Source organism: Neofelis nebulosa, chromosome 12, assembly GCF_028018385.1.
Source record: "Neofelis nebulosa isolate mNeoNeb1 chromosome 12, mNeoNeb1.pri, whole genome shotgun sequence".
NCBI classification, from domain to species: Eukaryota; Metazoa; Chordata; class Mammalia; order Carnivora; family Felidae; genus Neofelis; species Neofelis nebulosa.
The window spans coordinates 10928046-10955624 of NC_080793.1; the positions used below are offsets into that span (position 1 = coordinate 10928046).

The 27579-nt window shown below is 52.5% G+C and overlaps 1 protein-coding gene across 1 annotated transcript; it reads right to left on the bottom strand.

Moving 5' to 3' along the window:
- Window positions 1-890: 890 nt before the first annotated feature.
- OLFML2A (olfactomedin like 2A) lies at window positions 891-26862 on the bottom strand. Its single transcript, XM_058694157.1, has 8 exons — window positions 26647-26862; window positions 18146-18409; window positions 11950-12057; window positions 10277-10486; window positions 7696-7945; window positions 5287-5517; window positions 4065-4250; window positions 891-2666 (listed from the first exon to the last, which is right to left on the bottom strand). Exons 1-8 carry the CDS (start codon window positions 26755-26757, stop codon window positions 2062-2064), a joined length of 1965 nt encoding a protein of 654 aa, XP_058550140.1. The 5' UTR covers window positions 26758-26862; the 3' UTR covers window positions 891-2061.
- Between the last annotated feature and the right edge of the window lie 717 nt (window positions 26863-27579).

A 27579-nucleotide genomic window follows, 5' to 3' on the forward strand; every position in this document is an offset into this window, starting at 1 on the left:
GATATCATGAAAGACACAGTCTTGTAAAACCCACACCCAGGGCCAAGGGAAACGCAGCCCCCTGAAGAGACTGTTGAGTGCAGCCCGCCGTCGATTGGGTGGGGGAGGCTGGATGTGTCCACCACTATGAGTCAGGCCTTGCTTGGCCGGCTATCATCATTCCCCTTTATTTTAGGGGTGAGTTAGAGCTTAAACAAAACATCACCTGACAATGCCTGACAGAAATGTCTTCTGCACAAAATGCATTTCCTTACACTCTTGGGTACGCAGCTGAATTTTCTAACATGGCACCTGGGCGTTCAAATATACAGATATTCAGGAGCTGGCATGGGAACAGAATGAGGGGAGCAGGGTCGGGGGTGGTGCAGGGATCAGCAGTAAATACTCTTTAAAGGTGTTGGGATGGATTGGGTGCCCGATAGTCTATGGCCTTCCCAGGCAGAGCTGCCTCCAAACCGGGAGAATAAAGGGTATAGACAAAGCCCTTCTGGAAGATCAGCTGTGTCCTGTTCCCCAGGGTTCCCCCTGTTTAGAGTGTGGTCCCGAGCCACTCTCTAAACCTCTCTGGGCATATTTCTCCTTTGGTGAAACAGGGAGTTGGACTGGTGAACTTCTTCCTAGCTCATGGCAGATGAGGGGCAGGCTTGAAGGTCTTGTCCTGTGGGCTGTCTGGGTCTGAGGCTCAGGGAAGCCACCAGCAGCTCCAGGAGAGATGGCCCACCTGTGCACCAATAATTCTGAAGCCAGGAAAAGCCTGGTCCACAGAACCCCTTCTCCTTCCCTCCCAGCTTTTACCCCCTAGCACTTGCCTGCAACCATAAGGTCCGGTTCCTCCCCTGGACCCAACTGCTCCGATCTCAGCCTCCCCGCCCCCCCCCCCCCCCCCAGTGTCCCTCCCCCTACCACCCCCACCCCTGCTGCTGGGCCATTCCACTAAATGATCAGGTCAGGAGTGACAAGGAAGAGGGAATCTGTTTCATCCTGGCACCACCCCAGCCTCGGGTCTAGGGTCTTGCTCATGGCAGTCCTGGAGGTATCCCTGAGTGCATACAGGTTGTGGGTTCAAAGGTCCAGAGAGAAACGACAGCATGGACCGCAGGCCCAAAGGCTCTGGGAAGGGCTGAGGAGAGGTCCCATGGCCTGTGGTATGTGGCCAAAGCCAGCCGTTCTGGGTGGAGAGGGAGCCTCAGGGCCTGGCCCAGCTGCCCACCCTGGTAGAGTCGGGGCTGGCAGACAGCTGCCTGCAGCCTTCTCAGCTGCTGCTGCGGAAACAGATGACGGCACTGAGGTGGAATAAGAGAAAATAAAAATGAGTACAGAGGGAGGGGGAGCTTGGAACAGGGGCTGGTATTTTTCCTTGGGGTGTGGTTTCTGCTCAGTGGCTGGGTGACCATGGAGGTTTGGAATGTGGTTGGACAGAATGGTGAGGAGGGGTGGCAGGGGCGGGGGAGGGGGGTGGCTAGAGGCAAGGAGCAGGAACATTAGCCAAGGGGCCTGAAGCCCAGGGCCACCAACAGTTCGGCCAGAACGGGCGCCTGGGGTGGTACACGGAGCGGAGCCTCCAACCAACACTAGTGCATGGGTCCAGGAGGCCTCTGGTTTAGAGCAGCCTCAGGAAGGGAGACAGAGTTGAGAGAGCAAGAGAAACTATAGGAGTAGGGAGAGGCCTGGAGGTGTAGGGGAGTGTGGTCACGTCTCCTCATCTGTAAAGCATGGCCTGCCTGATCCAAAGTGAGGCTATTTAGGCAAGGGAACGGTCTCTCTGAGCCTCAGTGTCCTCATCTGTTAAATGGGCTGAATCATCTCTACCTCCAAGGGTGCCAGTGGGAGGACTGAGTGGGATTGAGTGCACACGAAGATCTTGGCAGGGTGCTCTGTGAGTGGAAGGGATTACTAACCCACTGGGGCCAAGGGAGCTTTGACCTGGCTGTGCCACATGCCCAGCACCTGCCCCGGGACCTGGCCCCCCCAAAATATTTGCTGATGGAGCCCCTTGCAGGAGTTGCTGTGGGGAGCCCCCATGCCCACTGCCCCTCCTCTCCTGTGAGCACAGGTCCATGCTCAGACCACGAAGTGGAGGGTGTAGGTGAGCTGGTGGCCATTGTCCCAGGCATACAGCACCCGCTCCTTGGGGTTATAGTCGATCTGGGTGGTGTAGGCATGCTTGTTGAGGAAGGGCAGCTGCGGGCGTGCGTCGGTGCCTGTGTGCGTGTCGAAGGCGTAGGCCACCTGGCCCTCCTGCTGGTCGTACGTGTCCACGGCGTACAGGATGCCGCACACCAGGAAGCAGTTCCCGTAGGAGTTCCGCCGCAGCCGCGTCTTCCACGTGGTCTCGCGGTGCATGGAGAGGTCGCCGGGGTCCAGGCGGCTCAGCACGATCACCTCGGGCTGGGCCTCGTCGCGGTCATCCGCCGCGGGGTAGATGACCCACAGGCCGCTCTCGTCCACGGCGAAGTCGATGTCCGAGTGGCCGCGCCACTTCCAGGGCGTGGTGTCCTCGTACACCACGTCTGGCAGCAGCGCCCAGGAGGCCACGAAGCGCTGCCTCAGGTCGTACTTGATGATGTTCTTGGTGAAGGCGCGGTTGTAGTAGAAGGCGCCCTGGTACACCACGTGGCCCGTGCCGATCCAGTTGTAGGGCAGCTTGTACATGTTACTCCAGCGGCCTGTGTGTGGAGGGGCTGAGGGTCACACCTGAGCCTCCCAGACAGCCTCCCCGCTCACCCCAGGACTGGCGAGGCCACCCAGGGCTCTTGAGTGGCCCTGCAAGCAAGGGACACTGAGTGTGCTATGGGCCTGGAGCTGGGCCAACCATCCTACCCCACCGCGCCCACCGAGGAGGTACTGTTATCATCCCCATTTGCCAAGGAGGAAACAGGGGCAGAGGGTTCAAGGTCGCACAGTTATGGAATGGGGCAGCCAGGATTTAGACAGCCTCTATGCTTTGTGTCAGCGTCTTTGCCCATGCTGTTCTTTTCGTCTGGACTTCCATTCCCCATCCTGTCTGCCTGAGGAAGGTCTCCTCCTTATCTTTCAGAGCCCTTAGCCAACGTTACCTCCTCCAGGAAGCCTCCCATGAAGACCCCGGGATTGAGTGAGGGCCTCTCCTCTGACCTACCATAATCCTTGCCTCGGCACTTTTCATTGGCTTCCTCCACACCGGCCTGTGAGCTACTTGAGGCAGGGATCAGGCCAATTTTGACCTGGCAGAGGAAGGACTTTGGCCGTTCCAGGCCATACTCTGTGACTCCACAGCTATCAGGATAAACCCAAACTTTGATGTGGCTCACGAGGGCCGCCTCAGCCTACTCTCTCATTCTGCTTCCCCCACCTCTCCTCTATGCCACCCTGCCTCTCATCGCCAGGCCTTGGCCCACACAGGGCCTTTGCTGCGTGGAATACCTGGCCCTTTTGCTTTTGCATGGCTATCCCTGCTCTTCCTCCAGGGCTCAGCTCAGCATCGCCTCCTCCTCTGGGAAGTCTGATTTCCACTGTCCCTTGAGCTCTCCCACAAACACTACACTGAGATTATTTCTTTTAAGTGTTTGCCTCTCACATCAGGCCGTGCATTTCTGGAGGGTGGGTCCTGTCTAAGTGTCTCCTCCCCCATCACGCACCAGATCTGATAACCCAAATTCTGCCTTTCCCTGCCCAGACTTGCAACTCTTCTAAGCTCGGCTCACCTGCAAAACAGAGTGACAACCCCCACCTCATAGAATTTTGAAGATACCATGAGCTGACGCACACAGGATGATTAGCACATAATAAGTGCTCAAGAAGAGGAAACTCTAAGTATTGTTCCTCTTGACAGTAAGGTACACTTAGGAGGGCAGGACCACATCCCTCTTGTTTGTTGCTGTGTTCCAGCTCCTGGCTCGGTGCCAGCACATAGGGGGGGTGCCCTCAGATGCCCCTCCTTGGGGTGGCCGATCATTTGGAGCTGGGCCAGGCTGGGGAAGTCTGGACCACAGGAAACCACAGGCAAAAGAGGGCTCAGTCTCCATAGGAGGCCCTCCTCAGGCCGCCCACACCCTGCCCCCCTTCCCATCTCCGGGCTCCCCAACCTTGCTTGAAGTTTTCCAGGTTGCGGAACTCTGCCAGGCTGTTCCCGTAGTAGTAGTTGGTGACATAGATCCTGTCATCTTTCGCGGCGGGGTCCTTCATCCAGGCTCCCTCATGGCGCCCGTAGCTGTGGTGCCTCACGGGGGGGTCCACAGCCCGGAGGGTGCCCTCACAGCTTATCTCTCTGCCTATGGGGAGTGAGGGGTACAGCGTCTGATACTCAGACCCACAGGCCCCGAGCCGAGCTGGAGCAGCAGCCCAGGGAGCGTTATCTGGGCCATACTTAAATCCCTCCTGATCTTTTTGTTCGCAGCCCTTTTCCCCCTTTCCTCCTGATCAAAGCAATGTCTGATCAACAGAGAAAACACAGAACATTCAGTAAAGGAGACTGAGGAAAATAAAAATGATTCAAAATGTCATTATCCAAAGAAAATTTTAAACATGTTGTATTTCCTTCTGTTTCTTTTTTAACTTTGCATGTCCAGTCATGCAGACATACGGTAAAAAACCGTGGTTCTTCTGAAGATTCAGTTTTATGTATCCTGTTTTTTCCCTCCACGGGGCGATTTCTCACATCATTAAATGGCTTCTTAATGATGTGATTTCAAGGTTCTACCAGGCCACCAGACAGCTGTGCCCCAGTCCCCTTGGTGTGAGACCTTCAGATTATTTCCAGTTTTCTGATGTTGGAAATAGGCTGGGAGGGTACCAGTTAAGCTGCAGCTGTTGTCCACATTGCCGATGGACCCTTCAGGAAAGATTCCTGGAAGTGGAATGCACTCAGGCCAAAGTAGGCAATGGGTTTAACAATACCTTGTTATCACAGGTAGCCAAGAGGCCCTCCAGAAAGATGGGCTCGATGATTTAATAGGAAACACTTCTACCGAAAGACACAAGCCAAAGCTACAAAAAAGCTACATAAAAAAAAATTAAGATATGAAAATCATTGCTGGATTTGATGATGGGATCCTAGGTGATATGTTAAGAAGGATTTGTTGAAAATACTACCTGTTTCACTGTAAATGTCCATCAGACTTTCTATAAAGGATCAGATAGGTAACATTTTAGGCTTTCCAGACCACATACTTCTGTACTCTTTTTTTTTTTTGCAACCCTTTGAAAATGTAAAAAACCATTCTTAGCTGGAGGGCCATACAAAAACAGGCTGCAGGCTGGATTTGGCCCATGGGCTTTATCCTACTGACCCCTGCGGGGCTTACTCACCTGCGTTGGGGACGTCTGGGCGTGAAGGTGGCTCGGTGGGCAGGGGACGGGTGGTGGGAGTCAGGGTGGAGGTGACGGTGGGGTCCGAGCCGGGGGTGCCGGAGGCCAAGTCCGCTCCCTCTGAGGCCCTGGGCCCAGCCTCGTCTTGTTCTGCTGAGTTGGGCTCTGGTGATCTGCCCTCGGCCCTGGGCGGCAGCTGTTCCAGCCAGGAAGTGCCCTTGAGGGCGTTGTCTGCGGGGAGAAGACCCTGTGCTCTATCCTGAGCTGCTGCCCAGTGTCTTCCCCAGGCCCACCTGGCTCCCAGCTCTGGGGCCATGGCGGAGAGAAGCGGGGAGGCCCTGAGGAGTAAAAGGCCTCAAGAAGTGGGAGGTGGGGAGGCTTTGCGGTCAGCAGACCAGCTCCGAGCACCCCAGCTGAGTGAGCTCAGCCAAGTCGCCTGCCTTGGTGGACCTCAGCTTCCCCTTCTATGAAACGAGAATCACAAGGCTCACCACGTGCGGCTGCTGTGTTGACCAGAGGAAAACGTATACAAATCATTTGCACAGGGCCTGGCAAGTACGAGGTGCCAAATATGAGACCCCTTCCCTCCTGAGTGTCAAAAGCTTTGTACCAATTCTTTCATGTCCTCGATTCAACTCCAGGAGGCAGAAACCCTTGCTCCCAAATTGCAGACTTTTTCCTTATCCTTTCCCCTGGAACCCAGCCTGTTCCTCTCACCCAGTATTTGCCACTTCAAGCAGGGAGAGGCAGGTGCAGCCAGCCTCCCATCACCTCTGGACTCCAGGTCTCTGTCTCTGTCTCTGTCCCCCCACTCATCTCCTCTCATTTCGTGGCTTTCTCGGAAACCACCCTCCCTTTTTCCCACCCCTGCTGGTAAGGCATTTGCCAACAGGATGACTTTTTCTGCTCCTGTGGGACCTGTGTGGGGCCATGTCTGGGTCATCCCTGACCCACACACTTCTCTGGGCTGGGATGGATGGGGCCTGCATAGGGAAAGCAGGAAGATTCAGTGCCACATAGCAGAGGACAGAGCTGTGAAGGGGTCTAAGGCAGGCTTTGCAGCCCGCTGACCTGGGTTCCAGTCCCACCACTCACTGTGAAACCTGGAGCCAGTCTCTTCACCTCTCTGAACTTGTTTCCTCACCTGGATCAAGTGCAACAGCATTGTGAAAGTACACAGAAAACCGAGAAGCCAGGGACAAAGGAAAAGTGATGGTGTGGCCCCCAGGGGACGAGGCCCCTTGACTCCAGGACAATTACCTGACTTCTTCCTTTTCTCTCCCTGCCAGGCTTCCTCTTTGCATAGGGTTTAGCCAGGCCCCACTGTGGGGCAGCCCCTGGAGTCTCTCGGGAATGGGGCACACCCTCTTTCAGGGGAATCTGGCCTTGGCAGCCTGCCAGGGCAAGAGGCTTGTTCCCACGGGCCTCGCTGGCAGAGCCAGATGCTTGCAGCTGTTCTTGGGCAGTGCCCAGCCAGGGGTCAGAGGCTCTGTTCTGTGGCCAGGCTGAGCTGGCAGGACTCAGAGCCAGTCAGCAGCTAGCACCAGGGGCTTGGGGAAGAGGCCCCTGAGCCTTGAAAGACCACAAATTTAGGGGGCTCTTGAAGGAGACTGGTCCCTCACATTTCTACCTTCCGGTCCCTTGGACGTGTGGGCAGAGGTCCTCACAAAAGGAGGTGGTCAACAGGACCCGGGAAGGGGGAGCAGGCTTGGGATGCCCCTCAGGCATTTGGGGAGGGTTTCAGAGGAAGAATCAGGAGCCACATCAGTGAGGATGGCCCAGAAATTTGGGTACTCTTGGAACTTTGGTCTCTTGTGTTTTTGGTTAATTACTTGGTTGCCCTTCACTGTGATCCCCTGTGGATCGAAGGAAAAATATAGGAGTCTGTGGGCTCTTCTTTGGGGAAATAAGAAGTGGGGGGTGCTGGAGAGGCCATCCATTCCAAAGCCACTTGGGAAACAAGAGGTGCCCAGAAGGCTCCATGTCATTTCCCAGAATGCTGGCCTGGCTACAGGTCTGGGGACTCCTACCCCACCTCTGGCTGTTGCCTGGCCACGTTTTTTCCCACTGGACTGTGAAGTCCACGTTAGGCAGAATCTCTGGGAGATACAGCAAGTACATGGTGGACCTTCAGCAACTTTTTGAATGAAGAAGGAAAAGTCCAGTGAGAGCGGAAACAGCTGAAGATACTGGAAAGGAACTGAGTGGCCCTTTGTATTGTTTATATTATTTCATCCCCAACAACACCATGAGGGGTATCATCTCATTGTGTGGATGAACAAAGGGCACCAACAGGTAACCAGTGGAGGTGACATCTGGGCAGTTTGTAGAGAAGACACTGGATCCGTGTAGGTGATCTTTGGGGTGCCATCTATCAGCAAGCCCCCAATCCCCAAGGGTCCAACTCACCAGCCACAGCTTCGGCCACCTCCTTCCTGCCCGCCTTGTAGTAGGTGATGCCTCGGATCACAGCCTGCTGCTGGGCCAGGGTCCGGGGCTTGGCTGTGGGCTGGGGGAATCTGCCCTTGCCACCCTCCTTCCTCAGCTTCTCCACCTTCAGCAGCTTCTCCTTAGGAGGTTTTGGGAGGCCCCTGTCTACAAAGCTCTTCTGCATGTTGCTGTATTTGTTGTTGTCTTTGCCTTTCCCTCCAGCTGTGTCCTGAGGGAGAAGTGAAATCTCAGACTTAGGGGAGGTAGAAGAGGTGTTGTGGGAGGGCACGGAGGCTCAGCTTATGGGGACTGGAAGCGGTCATGCCACTCCAGGACCTACGCCTCAGGTGCTCGTGAAGTCACAGCTTTCCCCCAGAATGGCTAAGTCCATGACTGGGGTGTGCCTCGGGTTTCCCCAAGTGGGTTTCCCCACTCAGCAATAGCTCCCAAGCCCAGCCTCATAGGTTAGATTCCTGTCTCATTTCCAACCACCCGCATACTCGCCCCCAGGGGGTAGATTATAATGATCAACTCCCTAGGGAGGTAACTGGTCACCAGGTCAGCTTCCTATCCCTGTCTCTCTCTCACTCACGGGTCTTTGTTAGTGGTCAGGGGAGAGGTTCTCAGGCTCCGAGGCAAGATGACCAATGTCATCTCAGTGTGCCGGGAACTGTCCCAGTTTTAGCACTGTAAGTCCTGCATCCTGGGAAACGCTTCAGTCTCAGGCAAACTTGGATGGGTTGGTCATCAAGGGCATTGCCCTTTGTGCATGCAGTTTCCAACGTTTTGTACATTTTATTTTCACTTCCCTTTGAATGCCTCTGACGCTGGCTTGGCACAAGATCACAGGCCCTGTGACATCACCTATTGTTAGGCAGAATCTCCAGGAGATACAGCAAGTACAGTATCTAGACCTTCCGTGTCGTGGCCAAAACAGCATTCGTTCGCGCCTGTGGACTTGACACGGGAATGAGCAGGAAGCCTGCTCTGGGCTAAGGCACCAGGCTTCCTCCACGTTTTATCAGCAACTAGGCGGTCCCGGCTGCAGACACAGATGGCCCCATCATCACAATGTCAGCACAGGAGGCCAAGAGGCGGAGAGGAAGAGCATGGGCTCGCCAGTCACACAGATGCGCGTTCAAGTCCTGGCGCAGCCGCCCTCTCTCCACGTGACCTCGCTCTGCGTTTCCTCATCTGCCAAATGGTCAATGATGCTCCTTCCTCATGGGTGGTTATGAGAATAACTGAGATCCTGTCTGTGAGGAAGTCAGGTTTAGACTTTAGAAGTCAGGTTTAGAGGATGTCAGGATTCCACAACGTCGGCTCCTTTCTTCCCTACTCCAAAACACAAGGCCGCTGTGCAGAATGGAGCGGTTGGGCCCTACACATGGGTGACAGGCCAAAGGGGCATGAGGGCACTGAAATTGAGCCTGTACTCCCATTTGCCAAGCCACACACCCTAGTGTATGTCTATCATAGGAGGGAGCCTCTGTACAATTTGCCCACCCACAAGGGGCTCCTTTTTATTTGCCCAGAAGGAGAGCCTTTTTGGCAATTTGCTTAGAGGAGGGCCTTTTCTTTCTTTCTTTCTTTCTTTCTTTCTTTCTTTCTTTCTTTCTTTCTTTCTTTCTTTTCCTTTTCCTTCCTCTTCTTTCTTTCTCTTCCTTTTCTTTTTCTTTCTTTCCTTCTTTCTCTTCCTTTTCTTTCTTTCTTTCTTTCTTTCTTTCTTTCTTTCTTTCTTTCTTTCATTTTATTTTTAAATTTATTTATTTTGAGAAAGAGAGAGAGGGTGCAGGAGGGGCAGAGAGACCACAAGAGAGAAAGAGAATGCCAAGCAGGCTCTGCACTGTCAGTACAAAGCCCGATGTGGGGCTCAAACCCATGAACTGTGAGATCATGACCTGAGCTGAAACCAAGAGTCGGACGCTCAACCGACTGAGCCACCCAGACGCCCCAAGAAGGGCCTTTTTCAAATGCACATAAAGGTGTGTTATATGTCTTGGATGGCTCTGCCTGTTGTCTCTGCTCACTTTCTGCTGAGCTTGAGTATGGAACGCCTGGGTACTTGCTGTAGGAATTCTCCACTCCAGACTGGGTTGATGAAGTGCAGACTAATGTCTGCAGGGTTGCCCGAGGCATTGCCCATCTACCCCCGAGCAGGCCTGACCCAGCCAGGGGTCCAGCCACAGCAAGGGAGGCTAAAAGTGGTTTTGCTGCAGCCCATCCCCAGGACCAGGCAGGGAGGGTCCTCTCTACAGCCTTGTCCCCACTAGTTTGGAAACGGAAATGCCTTGGATGCCGCCAAACACCTGTCTCAGCAAACAGACCCCTCAGCTGGATCCCCACACCTGCTCCCAGCTTACCTCTGTCAACCGTGCTCGCTGTATGCCAGCAACCCCTGCCCCCAACCCTGCCATGGACTCTCTAGCTATGCTAACCCTCAGCCCTCTCCTATGATCTCAACCCCCCATCCAGCTGGTTCCTGGGACTGAGGTCCTGGGCACACTGTGTTCCCAAGTCCACCCACCTTCTGGCCCCATCACCAGAGTCATGGACTCACCTGAGCCTTGCTAGCAGGGCCGGGGGCTGGGGCAGCATCCGGGACCGTGGCAGCGTCCTTCTGCAGCAGCTGGAGGCCCAGGCTGGAGAGCTCCTTCTTGATGCCCATCATGATGGCCGAGTGATTCTCATAGCGCTTCAGCTGCTCACTGAGATGGCGCATGCCCTCCTTCACCACCTCGTTCTCCCGGCTCAGGTTCACCTTGACGCTCTGTGGGGCAGGACCTTAATCAAGGTCTTTCTAGCCTCCTCTGAGAGCCACTCCCCACCCCCCGCCTCCCTGGAGGGGACACCCCAGCTTCACTGCCCGTCTCCTGAGCAGGGCCCAAGGGTACAGACAGTGGCACCAGCAGGCCTGGGTGGATAAAGCATGCTGCCCAGAAGCCATGTGATCATTCATGTCTTATTTAAAAAGTGAATGAGTGATGTTTTTCCCTTGGGCAGAGGGAGCCAGTTCCTCCCAAGTGAGGCTGTTTTCTCCACTTCCACTCAGAGTTAGCAATAAGGGGTTTTTTTTGTTTGCTTTTTTTTTTTTTTTTTTTTTTTTAGTTATCGCCTAGTGAACAGAAGCAAAGCGCAGATAATGCAAAACAGAAGACAATTAAAAAATCATTTCTTTGTGGCTACGGAAACCATTTCTGATTTGTTCCAGCCACAGCAGATACACTCTCCAGATCGCCTGGCTCCTAGTTCCACGAAGTGAGTTAACATTTCCTAAGATTACGGGAGGAAAGGCCAAAGAAGGATAACCATGGAGCTGGCATCAGGAGAGCCTGGCATGTGCGAGGTGCACAGAAAACACCGGCGCACGGTAGCAGTCCAACAACTATTACCTGACTCCCATGCTGGCAAGGGCCTGGCACACGGTAGATACACACCAAACACTTTTTGGATAATTGAAGCCACCGTGACCCCAGCTTTGGGGAGACCAAGGGGTTAATCTCTCACCCGGGGGCACAGGATGCCCAGGTACCCCCCTCCCTCTGGAAAGGAAGCTGGGAAAGGAAGCCCCCACACCCGCTCCTGGCAGCTGCATAGCCCCAGGCTCCCGGCAGCCCAGCAGGGGCCGGATGCAGGAAACAGGCGGAGGCCAGGCTGTGCCAGCAGAGATGTGTGCCAGTAAACCTTGAACCTGCAGCCTGGACGCCCCAGGATTGTCCAGCTCTGTCGCTGTCCTCAGGGGGCGGTCCTGGCCACCTGCCCTCCAGCACATTTGCACTTGACCAGAAGATGCGTCTGCTGCGAGTGGGTACTGGGACCGCCATGCTGTCCTAATAAGCCCTACCCTGGTGGGCTTGGCCAGTCCTGTACTTTTATGTGGCATTTTATGTGACAAGTAGCCCTGGACTTGTGTAATGTATGAGTCTTGGTCTTGGTGAACTGAGGGCAACTGCAAGTTCCAACCAGCCCTACTCCACATCCCTTTCATGTAGCCAGCCAGTGCCTCAGTTTCTCCACCCAGCCTTCCAGCTTCCTGTAGGCCCACGAGCCCAGTCAGACCGCTCTTCCGAAGTCTGGACCCAGAGGCCTACATCTCCCTCTCCAAGCTGCCTGCTGGAGTCCAGTTTTCAACAGCCACCAGGGTCAAGGCAGAATTGCCCAGGCCCCTTCAGACACTACCCTTGGCGTCCAATGTTGACCCAGCCTGGCTCCTGGGTAGATCTCTGCCCTTACCTCTTCCAGCGTGTTCATCTGGGAGGCCACCTTGTGGACATAGGCGTGCACTTTCATCAGGTCCATGCTGTACAAGGTGCCCTCCAGGAGATCCACCATGGACTGTAGCTGCCCAGGAAAGGGTGAGAGGATTAGGGTAAGGGCAGAACACAGGATCAGGCACATATGGTGCAAAAGGAGCTCTGCCACTTGGAATGGCCTCATGGGGCCTCAGCACCCATTGGACCCAGCTTGCTAATAATAATGAGAAAAGCAGTGGATTCCATTCTTGAACTCTTATCACAAGGCAGGTACGGTGTTAGGGGCTTTAACGAGCTGCTTCACTTAGTCCTCAGGACAACCCCACGGGGCGTGTGGACACTGGAGATCAATGTACATGCCCTGGGATCCCTCTTACCTATTTCTTGTGCCCATACCTGGGGCTTCCACGTGCCTCCTTTTTAACAGCCTGCATCTGTGACCCTCTTCAAAGAGCTTCTGTGTCCCCAAAGTGCCTGGGAGTGTATGTCCTCCCGGGGCAGTCCTTAGGCAATGCCTGGCAGGTATGGGCATTGAAAAGCCCAGCTCCCTAGCCCCAGTGGGGGACAACTGGGCTGTCATTCACACTCCAGCATCCCCTGGGGCTGAAGCTGATGCTTGGCCTGAGACCACACCCTATTGGGCTTCCTTCTCTTCCCACCGCCACCTCTACCACTTTGGTACGAGCTTCTCCTGGGCTTTTCAGAATAAAGCACCAGCACACGAATCACTTGCCTCAGAGTCTGCACCTTGGGACCCAAAGACAGGGTCTGGACAACTTTTCCTTCCTTCCTTCCTTCCTTCCTTCCTTCCTTCCTTCCTTCCTTCCTTCCTTCCTTTTCATAATCTCTGTGCCCAACATGGGGCTCAAACTCATGACCTGAGGTCAAGAGTCACATGCCCTACGGACTGAACCAGTTAGGCACTCCGACAAAGTCTGGAAAACTTTTATTTTCATCTTACAGAGTAGGAAATTGAAGCTTAGGTGGAGTGACTTGTCCAAAGCCACCCAGTTGTTATATGGTGGGGCCGGCAGCAGATCCCAGATTGATATACACCAAAACCCCTCTCCTATCGTGCTTTACCATTCCTTCTTGTGTTCAGATGGGGAAACGGAGGCCAAGAGAAGGGAGGAGCTTGCACAACAAACAGGCCAGTGGCAGATTCTGTGTCACCCGTGTCCAGCGCAGGGCTCCTCCCTGCAGATGTCCCTCTCCTTCCTATCTCCATCACACGTCATCAGGATACGACCTTTCCAGATGGCCAAGATGCCAGTGAGTGTCAGGGAAACCAGGGCACAAGGGGCTGGCTGGAAATCAGCTTCCCCTGGCTTCTTGAGGAGGGCTGTTTCTTCAGCCCACCCTCTCACATGGCCCTACTCCGAGTCCTGCAGCATTTCTCAGGGTCTGAGCAAGCCAGCGCTCCTGTCTGACCCTGGCCAGCTGTTTCCAAAACAGTTTTACTCCCACTCTCCCAGGGGTGTTCAAGTTGTTTTAAGCCAGAGATCTTTTCTTTGAGTAGGCATTGATCTCTAAAATGGAAAAAGGGAGTGGAAAAGTCTTACAGAAGCAGGGGTTGGGCCTTGAGTCTTTTCTGCTCCCCTGTAACCCAGCTCAGACCCTGAAGAGTTGCTCGGTACCCCTTGGGCTCAGGGGAGCACAGTCTGAGAACCATGCACATAGACTCGTGTGTGCTTTGGCATCCTTCTCTGTGAAATGAGGCAATAGGGCTGTGGTCAGGAGCAGTAGTGTCTGGACAGGGCTCTGCAGAGTGGGCATGCTGCTTAGAGCTTCATGAATACCAGCAATAGTGATACTATTCCAGGATACTAAAGGGGATCCTCCCAGCTTCAGTCTACTGCCTTCATGATGACCCAAACTAGCTTTCCAAAACACAGCTTTGACCGTGGGTCTCTCTGCTGCTAGATAGCTTGTCATGGCTCCCCAGTGCTCATGTATGACTTTTCACTTCTTTTTTTTTTTTTTTTAATTTTTTTTCAACGTTTTTTATTTATTTTTGGGACAGAGAGAGACAGAGCATGAACGGGGGAGGGGCAGAGAGAGAGAGGGAGACACAGAATCGGAAACAGGCTCCAGGCTCCGAGCCATCAGCCCAGAGCCTGACGCGGGGCTCGAACTCACGGACTGCGAGATCGTGACCTGGCTGAAGTCGGACGCTTAACCGACTGCGCCACCCAGGCGCCCCTCACTTCTTAAGCCTGGCATTCGAGCCCTCTATGCTCTGCCCATGTAACCTCAATGGCCTCAGCAAATGTTTCCTGTGGGCCAGGAACTAAGGACAGTGATGAGTAAGATAGACACAAGCCTTCATGGTCCTTCACAGGCTGTCAAAGAACAGAGCGTAACAGAGAGGTGCCCAGATCATTAATGTGAGGACACCAACCTTGTCTAGGAGCAGATGTGGATTAGTAAAGTATGCCAGGAGGGAGTTTTGTTTGAGCTGAGCTCCGCAGGAGGAGCCCAAATTAGGCAAAGAAGGCAGGAGAAGGGCAATCCAGGCCAAGGGAACAGTTTGTATAAAGAGCGGGAGGGAAGAAGAAACACGGTGTGTTTGGGCCATGCTACCGAAGTGTGGTCTGCAGACCAGCACTGGCCCAAGCTATTTGTCGCTCATCTATGATAAGGTAATGACAAAAAAGTAGGAGTAGACTTTTACAAACTTTCAGATCCCTTTGACAAAGAAATTTTTAATCTGTTGACTCTACTAGTAAAACACTGGATTTGTATCTTGCATGTCTGTTTTCTGTTTCATTTTTCGAATAATTCATTTTTATGGCATTTTCCAAAAGTATTGGTTCTTGTTTTTTTTTTATTTAAAAAAAATTTTAAAGGCTGCCTTTTTTGAGAAAAAAAAAACACTTAAGTTTATTTATTTATTTTGAGAGACTCAGAAAGCATGAGTGGGGAAGGGGCAAAGAGAGAGGGAGAGAGAGAGAATCCCAAGCAGGCTCTGCACTGATGCGGGGCTCAAACTCATGAACCCTGAGATCATGACCTGAGCCAAAATCAAGAGTCGGACGCTTAACTGACTGAGCCACCCAGGCACCCTGGTTCTTATTTTTTAAAAATTTGTCTTGGGGCCCCTGGGTGGCTCAGTCGGTCAAGCATCCGACTTCAGCTCAGGTCATGATCTCACAGTCCGTGAGTTCAAGCCCCGTGTCAGGCTCTGTGCTGACGGCTCAGAGCCTGGAGCCTGCTTTGGATTCTGTGTCTCCCTCTCTCTCTGCCCCTCCCCTGCTCATGCTCTGTCTCTCTCTGTCTCAAAAATAAATAAAAACATTAAAAAAATTAAAAAAGAAAAGAAAACTGGTAATAAATAACAAGAGCCATAAATCTGTTCACGCTTTCGGCACAGTAATGCATCTTCTGGGTATATAACTTTAAAAAAAAATTTGTCTTTCACCACAGATAGTTTGAGAAACCCTATGCTAGAGGAATTGACAGGTGGCTAGTGGGGCTGGAGGAGAGACAGTGCAGAGAGCCATCCTGGGCCACATCCACTCCACCTGCTCTCACCCATAATACCCTCATTTCTTCTCTGCCTGAGGGACTCCTACCAAGCCCTCAAAGCCCAGCTCTAATGTTACCTCCTCTTCTGGGTTCCCATAGTCCTGGGACATCCGGTGGCCCAGCACCAATGACACTAACATTGTTGGAGTCAGGAGCTGTGTCCCCATAGGACTGGGGATTCCTCAAGGGTGGGCCCATGTTTAGTTCATGTCCAGAAGGAAAGGGAGTGAAGAGGTAAAAGGTATGCACCTGTCACTAACCTCCCCAAGAAAGGGAATCTAAAAATCCTCTCCCTCCTACTCAGAGTCATGCAACAAAGACCAAATCACAGCCGAAGTTCTTAGCTTGAAAGGGCTGGGGTAGAGACAGGGGAGGATATAGCATGGGTGTGCCCTGCTTCCCCTCCTCCATGGGCTTCCCTTAACCTCCTCTCCTGGGGGACTTCCCATAGGCAGGCTTCTGCTGAAGGACAAGTTGCCGAGCCTAATGGGAGAGGCCTCAGCCCTGTCTCATACTGCCTCTGCACCTCTCTCTTGGGGTTTTCTGGGTACCTCTCAGGTACCTGCCCCTGCACCCACAGTGTGAATGAGACACAGTATTTTCTCCTCCTCTCCTTCTCCTACAATACTGCCTACTGGGTCAATCTCACCGCTACCCTACTCTGGTCCTACAAGACTGAATGAAACCATCATGGCTGCTGTGTACTGAAAAGACCTAAGGGACAATGGGGTCCTGGCTGAGAGCAAGTCACAATCCCTCTCTGGGCCTCAGATTCCTCCACAAGTAAAGCTAGGACCATAAGTTTGCTCTCCAAAGGGCTGTGGCAAGGATTAAATTCGCCAGGATGTATGAAAAGGTTTTGTGTATCCTCATGTAAAGTATGCTTACAATTTAGTTAATGAGAAGTGGGCTTGAACAGAAGTTGGGGTTTGTCCCTATGGCCTCAGTGCCTCAAGTCTGCAGAGCCCTAGTGAAGCCTCAGGGAGACAGTGCAGTCCGGGGACTGACAAGTTGTTAAGAGGTAACTTGTCCTCAAATTCAATCCTATCCCAGCTTTGAGAGTTTTGGTATCCATTTAGTTGTTACAAAAATAAAACTAAAGTTAAATTTAAAGAAAATATTTTTAGCCAAATGTGGGAGACCATTTTTCACGGGTCTCTTGCTTTTTTCTGCATGTCTTGCATGCAGACGTGCTGCCTGTCTTTGTTCCAGGACATCTTATTGTATGGTGAGCAATCTTGGAACATAGAGAGAGTGTTTCCCTCCAGAGTCGGGAAGGTGTGCTCAGTGCCCATTATAAAAGTTTTGGATTTTTTAAGCTTGGGGCTCCACTCTTGAGAAATACCCCACTGTGTGTGCAGGTGTTATCTGGTCTTCACTGTATCACCCCATGGGAACAGGAGCTGGAAGAATCAGTTCAAGAAAATGTAGATACTCTGGCTGCTGTGAGTAATAAAGTCCTTAGTCTCTGACCCAGGAGGCTTGTGTCTTCTGCCAGCATCCATGAAACGGGCAGGCTGACTTGTTATCTTAGAAGTATGGTAACATCTCAGTCAATTTCACAGTTCTTGATACCAAAAAAGGCAACATAGATACTCATATGTTTGGAAGAAATTGTAAAAGAAAAAGATACTCTCAAAAGACAGCAAGTTTATCTAGTCCATTACAGAAAGGAAAACAGGAGAGTAACGTTGTTTAGAACACATGCTTTGGATACAGCAGGAAGTCGTTCAAATTCCAGCCCCACCAAGCACAGAGCTGGGTGTGTTATGAATGCCACAAAGGTGCCTGGCTGGCTGTGGGGACTGTGATCTAGCCTGTACATGCCTATTCAAGCCATGTGTCCTGGTGGTAGGCCCTGGCATGGGGCGGTGTCCCTGGAGGTGGGGCTTCTTTCTGATCTGCCTATGGAGGTGGCTGGAGGGAGGTAAGCATAAAATTTATATAAAAGTATGGTTTAGACCCCGAAGCTACCTGCCATTATGTGAGAGCTTGGGCCACACATAACTTGTGTCACCTAACTTCCCAAACCTCAGTATAAAACGAGGACAGTGATTCCATATTTCCCAGAATGGTTCAAGAATTTAGAGGAAAAAAAAATGTGTAAAATGAGCTTAGCACAACATCTGGTATGCAGGTGGTGCTTGAATATGGGAAGTGGTATCATTACATTAAAAACGGTAAAATGCCACAAAACTTAAAATTTAAAATACTATATTCTAAGGTGCCGACAGATGAACTGGTTTGGGTAAAATATAGGACACTGAACTAGGTGATAAAGTATATATCTGTTTGCTTATTTTCTGTCTCCCTTACTCAAGGCACGATGAGTTCCCCCCTTTATCCCCAGAACAGTGCCGCCTGGCCGGTGGTAGGTGCTCTGTAAATATCTGTTGCGTAAAGAAGCCTGCATTGTGCACACCTGCTAGAACACAGGGTAAACTGTGTAAACGCCACCTCCATCACTTACTGGCAAATAGTATTGGGCAAGAAGTGGCTTTCCCTTCAGGGAACCTCGGTTTCCTCCCCTGTGAAATGGGGTAACAACAGCAGCCACCCAGAGTGTGTGGACTTTTCACTGAAAGGACAGCCCACGCTAGATACTCATCCAGGAGGCGTTCCCTGCCCCCCCGCCCCAGAAAGTCTACCTTGAGGAGCTCCGGTGCCTGCTTCTTGAGCTTCTCCATCTTCCACTCGTTCTCGCAGGGGTTGAGTGAGGAGGGTGGCGCCGTGCAAGAGCAGCGGCAGTCGGTCCCTGAGCTCACGGTCTCCACAGTGTAGAAGTCCTCCACCCGTGCCCGCCCGCTGCGCACCCGGCTGCACGCGTCCTTGCTCAGCGGCCGCATGATGCACTTGCAGCGGCAGTCAGAGCCCTCTGAGGTCATTCGCACCTGGTCCATGTCACCAAACACCTGCAAGAGGGGCTCGGGTGAGCCGAAGGCCAGTGCTGGGGGGGAGAAGGAGGAGGGAGGAGGAGCCAGGAGGAGGCACCTGGGACAGGTAGCACAATCCAGTGCCCTTGGCCTTTGGGGTGCCTGGCTGGCTCACGCAGTCGAGCCTGTGATTCTTGATCTCAGGGTTGTGAGTTCGAGCCCCACACTGGTTGTAGCGATTACTCTAAAAAAAATTTTTTTTTTAACTCTTAAAAACAAAACAAAACAAAACAAAACAAAACATGGAATTACCACAGGACCCAATAATTCTGCTTCTAGATAGAATTATTATCTAAAGATGACTTCCCCAAAGAACAGAAGACAGGTATTCAAACAAGGACTTGTGCATGAATGTTCACAGCTACATGATTCACAATACTTATGAGGTGGAACCAATCCAAATGTCCATCCACTGATGGGTAAACAAAAATGGTGCGTCTATACAGTGGAATATTACTGAGTCAAAAACCGAATGAAGTATGGATGCATGCTACAACTTGGATGAACCTTGCCAACATGCTGCTAAGTGATAGAAGCCAGATGCAAAAGGCCACATATTGTATGACTCCGTTTATTAATATCCAGGCTAGGCAGATCCACAGACACAAAGCAGATTAGTGGTTGCCAGGACTTGGGAGAGGGGAAATGGTGAAAGACTGCTTAATGGGCACGGGGTTTCCTTTTGGAGTAATTGAAAATGTTCTGGAACTAAGTAGTGGTGATGGTTGCACAACATTGTGAATGTACTAAATGCCACTGAATCGCACACTTTAAAATGGTAAATATCATGTGTATTTTATCACAATAGTAAAGATATGAAGAACTTTTATCGGGCACTTACTAGACCCTGGTTTTCATGTGCATCACATCCTTCAATAATATCTGTGTATGGGGGGGCTAGTTACCTCCAAAGTCCTTACCATGGTCTTCAAGGCCTACTTGAACTGACAGCCTCTTCTCAACCCTTCCTCTTGTCACCCTTTCCTTCCTTTGGGTTACTCCATTCCAGCCTTTGCAGATGTGATACCCTCATCCTGAAACCCTTATTCCCCTGATACTCCCTTGGCTTATTCCCTCATGTTACTTACAAATCACCTCCTTGGAGAAGCCTTCCAGACTAACCCACCTCCCCTTACTGTGTCCCCTTATCTAGTGGCTTTGTTTTTCTTTATTATACCTAGGTATATTATATATATATATATATATACATATATATATATATATGTATATATATATGTATATATACATATATATGCATATATATATGTATATATATACATATATATGTATATATACATATATATATATGTATATATACATACCTGAAGTATTATATTTGTGTTTGCTTGTTTTTTTCTTACTCTACTGAAGGAACCATTAGAGAAAGGGACTTTGTTCAGTTCTCTCCTATACCACAGAATAGTGCCTGCACGGCCTATAGTAGATGCTCTGTAAATATCTGTTGGATAAATAAGCCTGCATTTTGCAGAAATGGTAGAGCACAGGGCTAAGACCGTGGTGTCTGCAACCTGGGTTAGTAGCTGTGAGATGGTGGGCAGCTCAGCCTTTCTGGCCACTCCCTATTTGGCTCAGCCAGCCTACTCTGGGCTCCAGGCTCTTGGAACACAGCTCCCCAAGGCTCAACCAACAAACACCCCAGGCCTCATGGCTACTTAGCTCTCACTGAAGTAACCAGGACTCAGTTTATGGCTCCCTTGGGCTTCCTGCCAACCCCAGTGCCCTTGAATGTCGCAGGGCCCTTGGAGGAAGGGCCAAAGGCACCCCATATCTGTTCTGAGCTGTCAGACGCCTGTTTGGGCCTCTGGCCTCTGTTGGACCCTGGGTGACAGCTGGAGGTGCAGAAGAAATAGGTTGAGATACATTCTTGAGCTTTCCTGCTATATGAGAAGCTGGCAGAGTAGGCTCTGAGAACACAGAGGAAGACACCCATGAAGACTGCTCAGAGGAGGGCACCCTTGGGGGGCATCTTTAAGGAGGAGAAGGGCATTCGAGGGACAGCAAATCAGATATGTAAAGATGAGAAATGGCCTGGCACTTGGGGATCTAGGGGGGAATCATTTTGGCTGGTACTTGCAGGAACCCGGGGATGGCAGAGACCAGCTTGTGGAGGGCCTTGAAAGCTGGTTGGGGATCTTGGTTTCTTCCTGAAAACACTGGGGAGTCACGGAAAGATTTTAAGCAGGGGAGAGCCAGGTTCAGATCTGCATTATGAAAAGTTGTTATATTATTATTATTATTATTATTATTATCATTATTATCGGGCTGCCTTGTGGAGAGATGGTGGATGGACCATCCTGGGTCACAGACCTCGGAGGTGACATTTACTAAGAACTCACTAAGTGCTGGGGAAGCGTGGGGGCAGTGGTTAGGCAACAACCATGGGCCACCTACAGCTGTGTGTTCTTGGGTAGATTACTTAATCTCTCTGTGCCTCAGTTTCCTCATCTGTAAAATGAGGGTACTACTAGTGTCTGCCCAACAAAGGACTGAGAGATGGAATGCCAGGATTATGCTCAGTCCAGTGCCAGGAGCCCACAGTACAGTCTGTTTACTGTAGCTGTTGTTATTACTACCAATAATCCTGAAAGGGGGTTGTTTTCCTGCTTGTTTCTCTATGTACATGCAGTGGTAGATATTCTTAGAGGGTCCTACAGATGAGGAAACTGAGCCCTGGAGCCATCAAGTGACTTGTTCAAGGGGATTAGAGCCCAGTGTGGGTAGACTTCCAGTCCCCTGGGGGACAAGGAGGGTGGGGAAGGAGGAAGCTACCAGTAGCTTTGTCCTGGGCCCTCTGTGGGCAGAGTGTACCCTGGGCACTTTGGGGCAATTCTCCCCTGCCTGTGAACGCTGACAGCCAGGCTAGGGGTCCTGCACATTCCTTAAATCTCGGCCAGTGCCTTAAGCCTGCCTTCCGTTCGAGACTCCTGGGCCCCCTTCCCAGATCTGCTGGGACCTCCAGCCACCCCCAGCCACACCCCAGTGGGTGGATATGGATGTGCTCTGTGTGGCCAGGCCAGAGAGGCTTCCTCCTGGGGACCCACTCATAATCCCAACGTCCACCCCCACCAGCCTCCACATCAGATTGCAATATTCCTTGTCTCCTCAGATGAGGTACAACATCCTGAGGGGGGCGGCCAAAGCCCTGATACCGGCCAGGAGTCGGAAGAGGGCCTCTGCTCCCAGCCCCAGCTGCCAGGAACCTAGGCAAGGCCCTCCCTTCGGTGATTACTGGGGCCGGTGGTGCTTGATTGGAGGCAGCAAGGCACCATGGTGAGGAGCCAAGCCCAGACTCAAATCCCAGCTCCTCCATTTCCCTGCATGGCCTTGACCCCTCTGAGTCTCTGCGTCCTCCTCCATAAAACGGGGAGGATAATAATCTCTGCCTCGTAAGCTTGACCTGAGGCTGAAATGAGTCAAAATGCATGCAAAGCGCCTGGCACCAAGCCTGGCACAGAGTAACTGCTCTTTAAGGGGTACGTGCTATTCAAGTAGCTGCCAACAACCCTCCCTCATGTTTGCACGTCATTTTCTACCTCTCTTTGCTCTCATCACAGCCCCCTCTTACAGAGGAGAAATCTGAGCATCGGAGAAGACTAGAGGCTTGTCCAGGGTCACTAAGAACAGCCTGACTCTAAAACTTTGGTTTTCTTGCTGTTCCTCCCATGACCACCCATAGTCAACAGGCAAGGGCTTCTCCAACAACAATTGAGCTGGGACAGAAAAGGGGGCCCTGGGTTGGGTCACAGGGGATGGTATAGGACCTGGCCCACCCTGCCCTTGGCACGAGGGCTGGAGCTGTTGTGAAGCACCAAAGTCCCTGCATCACATCGCATCTCTTTCTACAGCCTCACTCAGCACACACCTGCTGCCAGAGACCCCAGAAATGTGTGGGTGGCTCAGGCTGAAAAACATCCCTAGGTATTTGGGGGTGCCTGGGTGTCTCAGTCGGTTAAGCGTTCAACTCTTGATTTCAGCTCAGGTTGTGATGTCACAGTTCGTGAGATCCAGCCCTTCATTGGGCCCTGCACTGACAGTGCAAAGTCTGCTTGGGATTCTCTCTCTCCTTCTCTTTTTGCCCTTCTCTCGCTCTCCTTCTCTGTCTCACTCTCAATCCCTGCCCCTCCCTTTTCCTTTCTCTCAAAATAAAACAAACAAACCAAAAAACATCCCTAGGTATTTGTAAGGAAATCCTCCAATGAGATGGTGAGAAGGCGTACTTGAGATTTTTCTGAAGAAAGATGGATAAATCTGGCCACAGTGGGACGAGGAGGGTTTACACTTCTAGAATGTTATAGAAATGAACAGATTCACATTGTGTTACCTTGAGGTAGAGTCTTCCTTCTTTTCACATGACCACCCCAGATCACTGGGAGCCAGTCTCCATGTCCTCCTCAAAGCCCTCCCCTAGGGCCCAGTGCCAGCTGGACACTCCCTAGATGGCATAGGACCCCCAAACTTAAGCCATCCAAAACTGAACCCAGCATCTTTCCTCAACTTATGTCCAACTACCCTCCCACCCAACCCAGATATCTGAGCCTCCTTTTTACACTGGACAAGCCATCAGTCATGTTCTTCCAATTCTTTATCCTAATTACCTCCCATCTCTATCCCTGGTTCTCCATTCCATGATGATAGCCCAAGTTCAGACCACATTAACTGCTACCTAGGAACACAGCAGCCTCCTCTCTGCCAGCATAATCTTCCAGAAGCTCCCCTTTGATGATCTTTACTCTCTTGCTCCACAAACCTTCATGGCTCCCTATATCTCCATGAGTTTTCAACTGGAAGGATGTGCCTTGGAATGACCTGGAGTACACTTGGAAAATGCAGGTGCCCTGGCCTGAGTCCACACTTCTTAACTCAGACTCCGAGGCTCCCCAGGCCATCTGGATGCCCACTGAAGGCCGAGAATCCTGTAACCCCAGGATTCTCCAAACTCCTCAACCTGACTCTTTTGACCCTCAGTGTTCCAACCTGTCAAATAGAGGTTGGCCGCAGGGTTGTGTAAGATTCTGAATTGAAGTGCTGGGCGTGGGGCTTGGCACACAGGATGTTTCTCAGTACTTTCTTCTGGGTGCCCCAGCCAACAGGAATGTTGGGGCAAGAATTTCCCTGTGGAGAGACCCTGTGGGGTCTGACCTGGCCCCACACTCTTTGTGTACAGGAGGACATCATTTGTATCCCTTGTCTGCCCTGAGCCTGTTTTCAATTACACCCACAGGCAGAAACTTCCCGAGCAGAGGCGCAACAGCACCGAAGCCCCCGGAGACCAGCCTGGCCTAGAACATCTGATCCAGCCTGCGCCACCACAGCCTGCCTGTGCCAGCCCCTCCTGCTCTCCTGGCCCAGTCCCCACAAGCCTTGGCCTACCCTCCGTCCTTGGGCCCCTGGTCAGCAGCAGGGATGACCAAAGACCCCCATCCCCTTGTCACCACCTGGATGCATGGCAGTGAGGCACCCTTCACAAATGGGGCAACTGAAGTAGCAATGGGGAATCCTCAGCCACATTGCAAGGGCATACAGCAGAACCAAGTGCCATGCCTGGCTTTCATGTGGTTACCTGTCTGTCCCTCCAAGCTGGGCAGCCCCTCAGAAATGCCAGGGAATCTGTGAAGCCCTTCTCCCACTCCCATGCTGGACAAAGCACCTCCTTAGATGAAAATTCCAAGTCCTGTTTAGGAGAGACCTTGCTATAAACACTTGCTATAAATTAAAACACCCTGAATAAGGAGCTCCCTGAGACCACAGAGTTCTGTGGTGAGTACTGGGGTTGAGCTGCCCCTGCACCCCTGAGAGTGGGGGGTAGGAGTGGGGGGGCTGGACTCCCCCAGGAAGCCTAAGGTGGGGGGCAATTTAACCCTTTAGGGCCCTAGATAGGCTTCAAGTCCCAGGCTCGCCCTCGAAGGGCTCCCCCCTCTCCAAAATAGGACAGGCTTGGAGAGGAAGGATGGTTATGGGGGAGGGAAAGGGTGATAATGAAAACAGCTCTCTCTGTAGGGCCAGCAGGAGACCGGCTGTGCTGAGGAATGCAGAGTAAATTCACCCATCACTTGATTTTTATTTTTCCCAGCTGGCTGAAGTGGTGTGGGGTGGGAGGTGTCTGAGGAGGGCTGTGCTGCATCCTGCAGGCTCTAGAGTGCACCTCCCTACCCACCAGCCTCAGCTTGCCCTGGAACAGCTACACACACACACACACACACACACACCCAACCTAGCAAGTGTTTGGCTGACTCACTACATAAACAACATGTTGGGTTTTCTTTGTCTTTGCTTTGTTTTGAATGTTAGCCCTCCCCCACAAGCTCTACAGTCCTCTGCATGGCTCAGAGGATGCCCAGGACCAAATATTCCTCCCAGCCAGAGATGGGAGGGGAAAAGCATTGATCAGGTTATGTGGAGTTTTTTTTTTTTTTTTTTTTTTTTGCTTACTGTTCCCCTACCTGAGCCAGGTCAGGGAATCCGAGAGATCCTACATAGAAAGGAAGTTGGACAGAGATTGTTTGTCAGATGGGGAAACTGAAGCCCAGAGTCAGGCAGTGACTTGCCCAAGGTCACACGATCAAAGAACAACAAAGGGCCAGAACCTAGGTCTTTGGGTTCACAAGCTGGCCACTTCTCTATACACCCGAGTTTCCCATCTGTAAAACAGGAAAGATATGCATTCCCTTCTTATCTTTGGAGTGCATGGTCAGGACTGCAGCTCACTTGTTTTCGTACCCTGAGCTGAACCTTCAGGGTGAGGGTCTGCTAGTGCCCAGTGCTCATAAACTTAACCTGTGGCTAGTGGCTTTTGCCTTTTACCTTGCTTGTGGGCAGTGCAGCCTCACCTTCTACCCAGGAAAGAGGCTGGAGAGACACCAAAGAAGTCACTCCTTTGCTCTCCTGCTGTATGAGTAAGGGCCCTACTTTCTTCCCACCCCTCATTCATTCCCAGTCCCCTTCTCCTTCCTGGGTCATTTCCAGAACACCCTCAAGGGGTCCCTGCTCTCACTGATTCTGAGTGCTTGCTCTCTCAACATTCTGGATCTCACCTCCTTTTGGGTTCCCCTGATAAGATTTCTTTTTTTAAAAAAATTTTTTTTTCCCCAACGTTTTTTATTTATTTTTGGGACAGAGAGAGGCAGAGCATGAACGGGGGAGGGGCAGAGAGAGAAGGAGACACAGAATCGGAAACAGGCTCCAGGCTCCGAGCCATCGGCCCAGAGCCCGACGCGGGGCTCGAACTCACGGACCGCGAGATCGTGACCTGGCTGAAGTCGGACGCTTAACCGACTGCGCCACCCAGGCGCCCCTCCCCTGATAAGATTTCTTAATCACAGTATGATTTATTGGGCACCTACTAGGCACCAGGTGTGGTGCTACACATTTTACAGGCATGACCTCACTACAGAACACCAACTGCAGGAAGTGGGAACTATTATTATTTCCATATTTACAAGCGAGGAAATGGAGGCTCAGAGAGGTAAAGGCCCAATGTCACCCAGATGAGAGATGGAGTGGGATTTGAACTCAGGTCTGCTTGACACCAGGGCAGATCCTTTCAGCCACAACAGAGAACAAAAGCTCAGGTCCCTTAGGGAAACACGGTGTCCTCCAGAAGGCGCATGAGATCCCTAGCAGGACTACCAGAGGCCAGGCAAGTGGCCAGCCCACTAGGTTTATTGGGTAGGGACTCTGGATGCCCAGCATGGCCTGAAAGCCTTGACTCCGGCTCTGTCGCAAATCCTGGAGTCCCTGGGTAGTTAGTAGTTACCCAGGGGTCTACCCCACCTGGTTAGCCTGCCGCGGAAACTTTCAGCCGGATTTCCAGACTGCCCCTGCCCAGCGCTCCTAGGAATCCCCTTCCTGGGCTGGGGACTGCATCTCTTGTCTGAGCCCCCTCTAAACTCCCAGGGTCCCCTCTCCCTGGCCCTGGGTTCCAGTGCTGACCTTCTCCCCGCATTGGACTGGGTCCCGGAGCCCCTTCCTCAGGCCCCAGGTCCCAAGTACTCCTACCATCTTCAGCGCTTCTTCCCCCACGCGCTCCTCTCCCTGGGTCGTGGCCCCAGCGGCTTCTTTGCTGAGCCGGCCGGTCTCCCACTCCTGGTCCTCCGCTCCTGGCCCGGACACCCTCCTCGGTCGGCACCCTAGCCACAGCGCCCCCTCGCGCCCGGTTCCCCGCGGAGCTGAGCCCCGATCAGAGGGCCGCGCCGTACCTTACTGTCAGCGCGCACCCGGCCGGCGCGCAGCAGCAGCAGCAGCAGCAGCGGCGGCAGCAGGAGCAGGGGCAGTGGCCGGGACCGGGTTAGGAGGGCGGCCGCGGCCATGGCGGGATGGGCACGGTGGGCACGGACGGCCGAGTGCGGACGCTGGGAAGCGCGGGCCGCACTGTGAGCTCTGTGCAGCCGCCAGCGAAGCCCGCGCGGCGCGCCCCCCGCCCCACGCCCCCTCCCGCGCTGCCGGGGGCGGAGCTAGGGTGGAGGGGGCACCCCGCCCTGCCCGGCCCTCTCTCTGCGGGGCCTCTTCGCCATTGGGCGGCTCTCCAAAGGGCATCCCTGCCAGGACACAAAAAAGGGTCTTGTTCGGAGTCCCCAGGAGCCTCGGGGCCAAAACGCGGAGCGCAGGGTCGACACACGGAGGAAGGTCCTGTTCTGTGAGATGTGGGACCGTGGGCGTGTCCCTTCACCTCTTTGAGCCTCAGTTTCCTAATCTATAAAATGGAGAAAATAGTGCTTTCCTTTTGGAGTGGTTGTGAAGTTCAGATGAGTGATGTTTCCAGAGCAGGTGAGCTTTTCAGCTCTCCAAATACCCAGACCCCGCCACCTCTACCCATCTCACGACTCAGACCTCTCTCTCCCGTTGTTTCTTTTCCTTTTCCCTCCGTGATCCCTCCCGTAGACCCCCAGTAGCTCCTGCCTTTTAAACAGCCTTCCTTTTCCCCATCCTCAAGAGGGAGTGCTCATTTCTCTGATTCCTAGGCAGCAAAACTCCCAAGGAGCCGCCTCTGGTCGCCCCGCCTCAGGTTCCCTGCCCTCCTCTCGCTCCAGCGCTTGTCGGTCTGGCTCGGGAGGTGGCTAGTTGAGGTCCTCGGGACCTCCTGTCACCGCACCTAAGGCGGCACCTCTAACCTCCCAGGATCGATGGCTCTT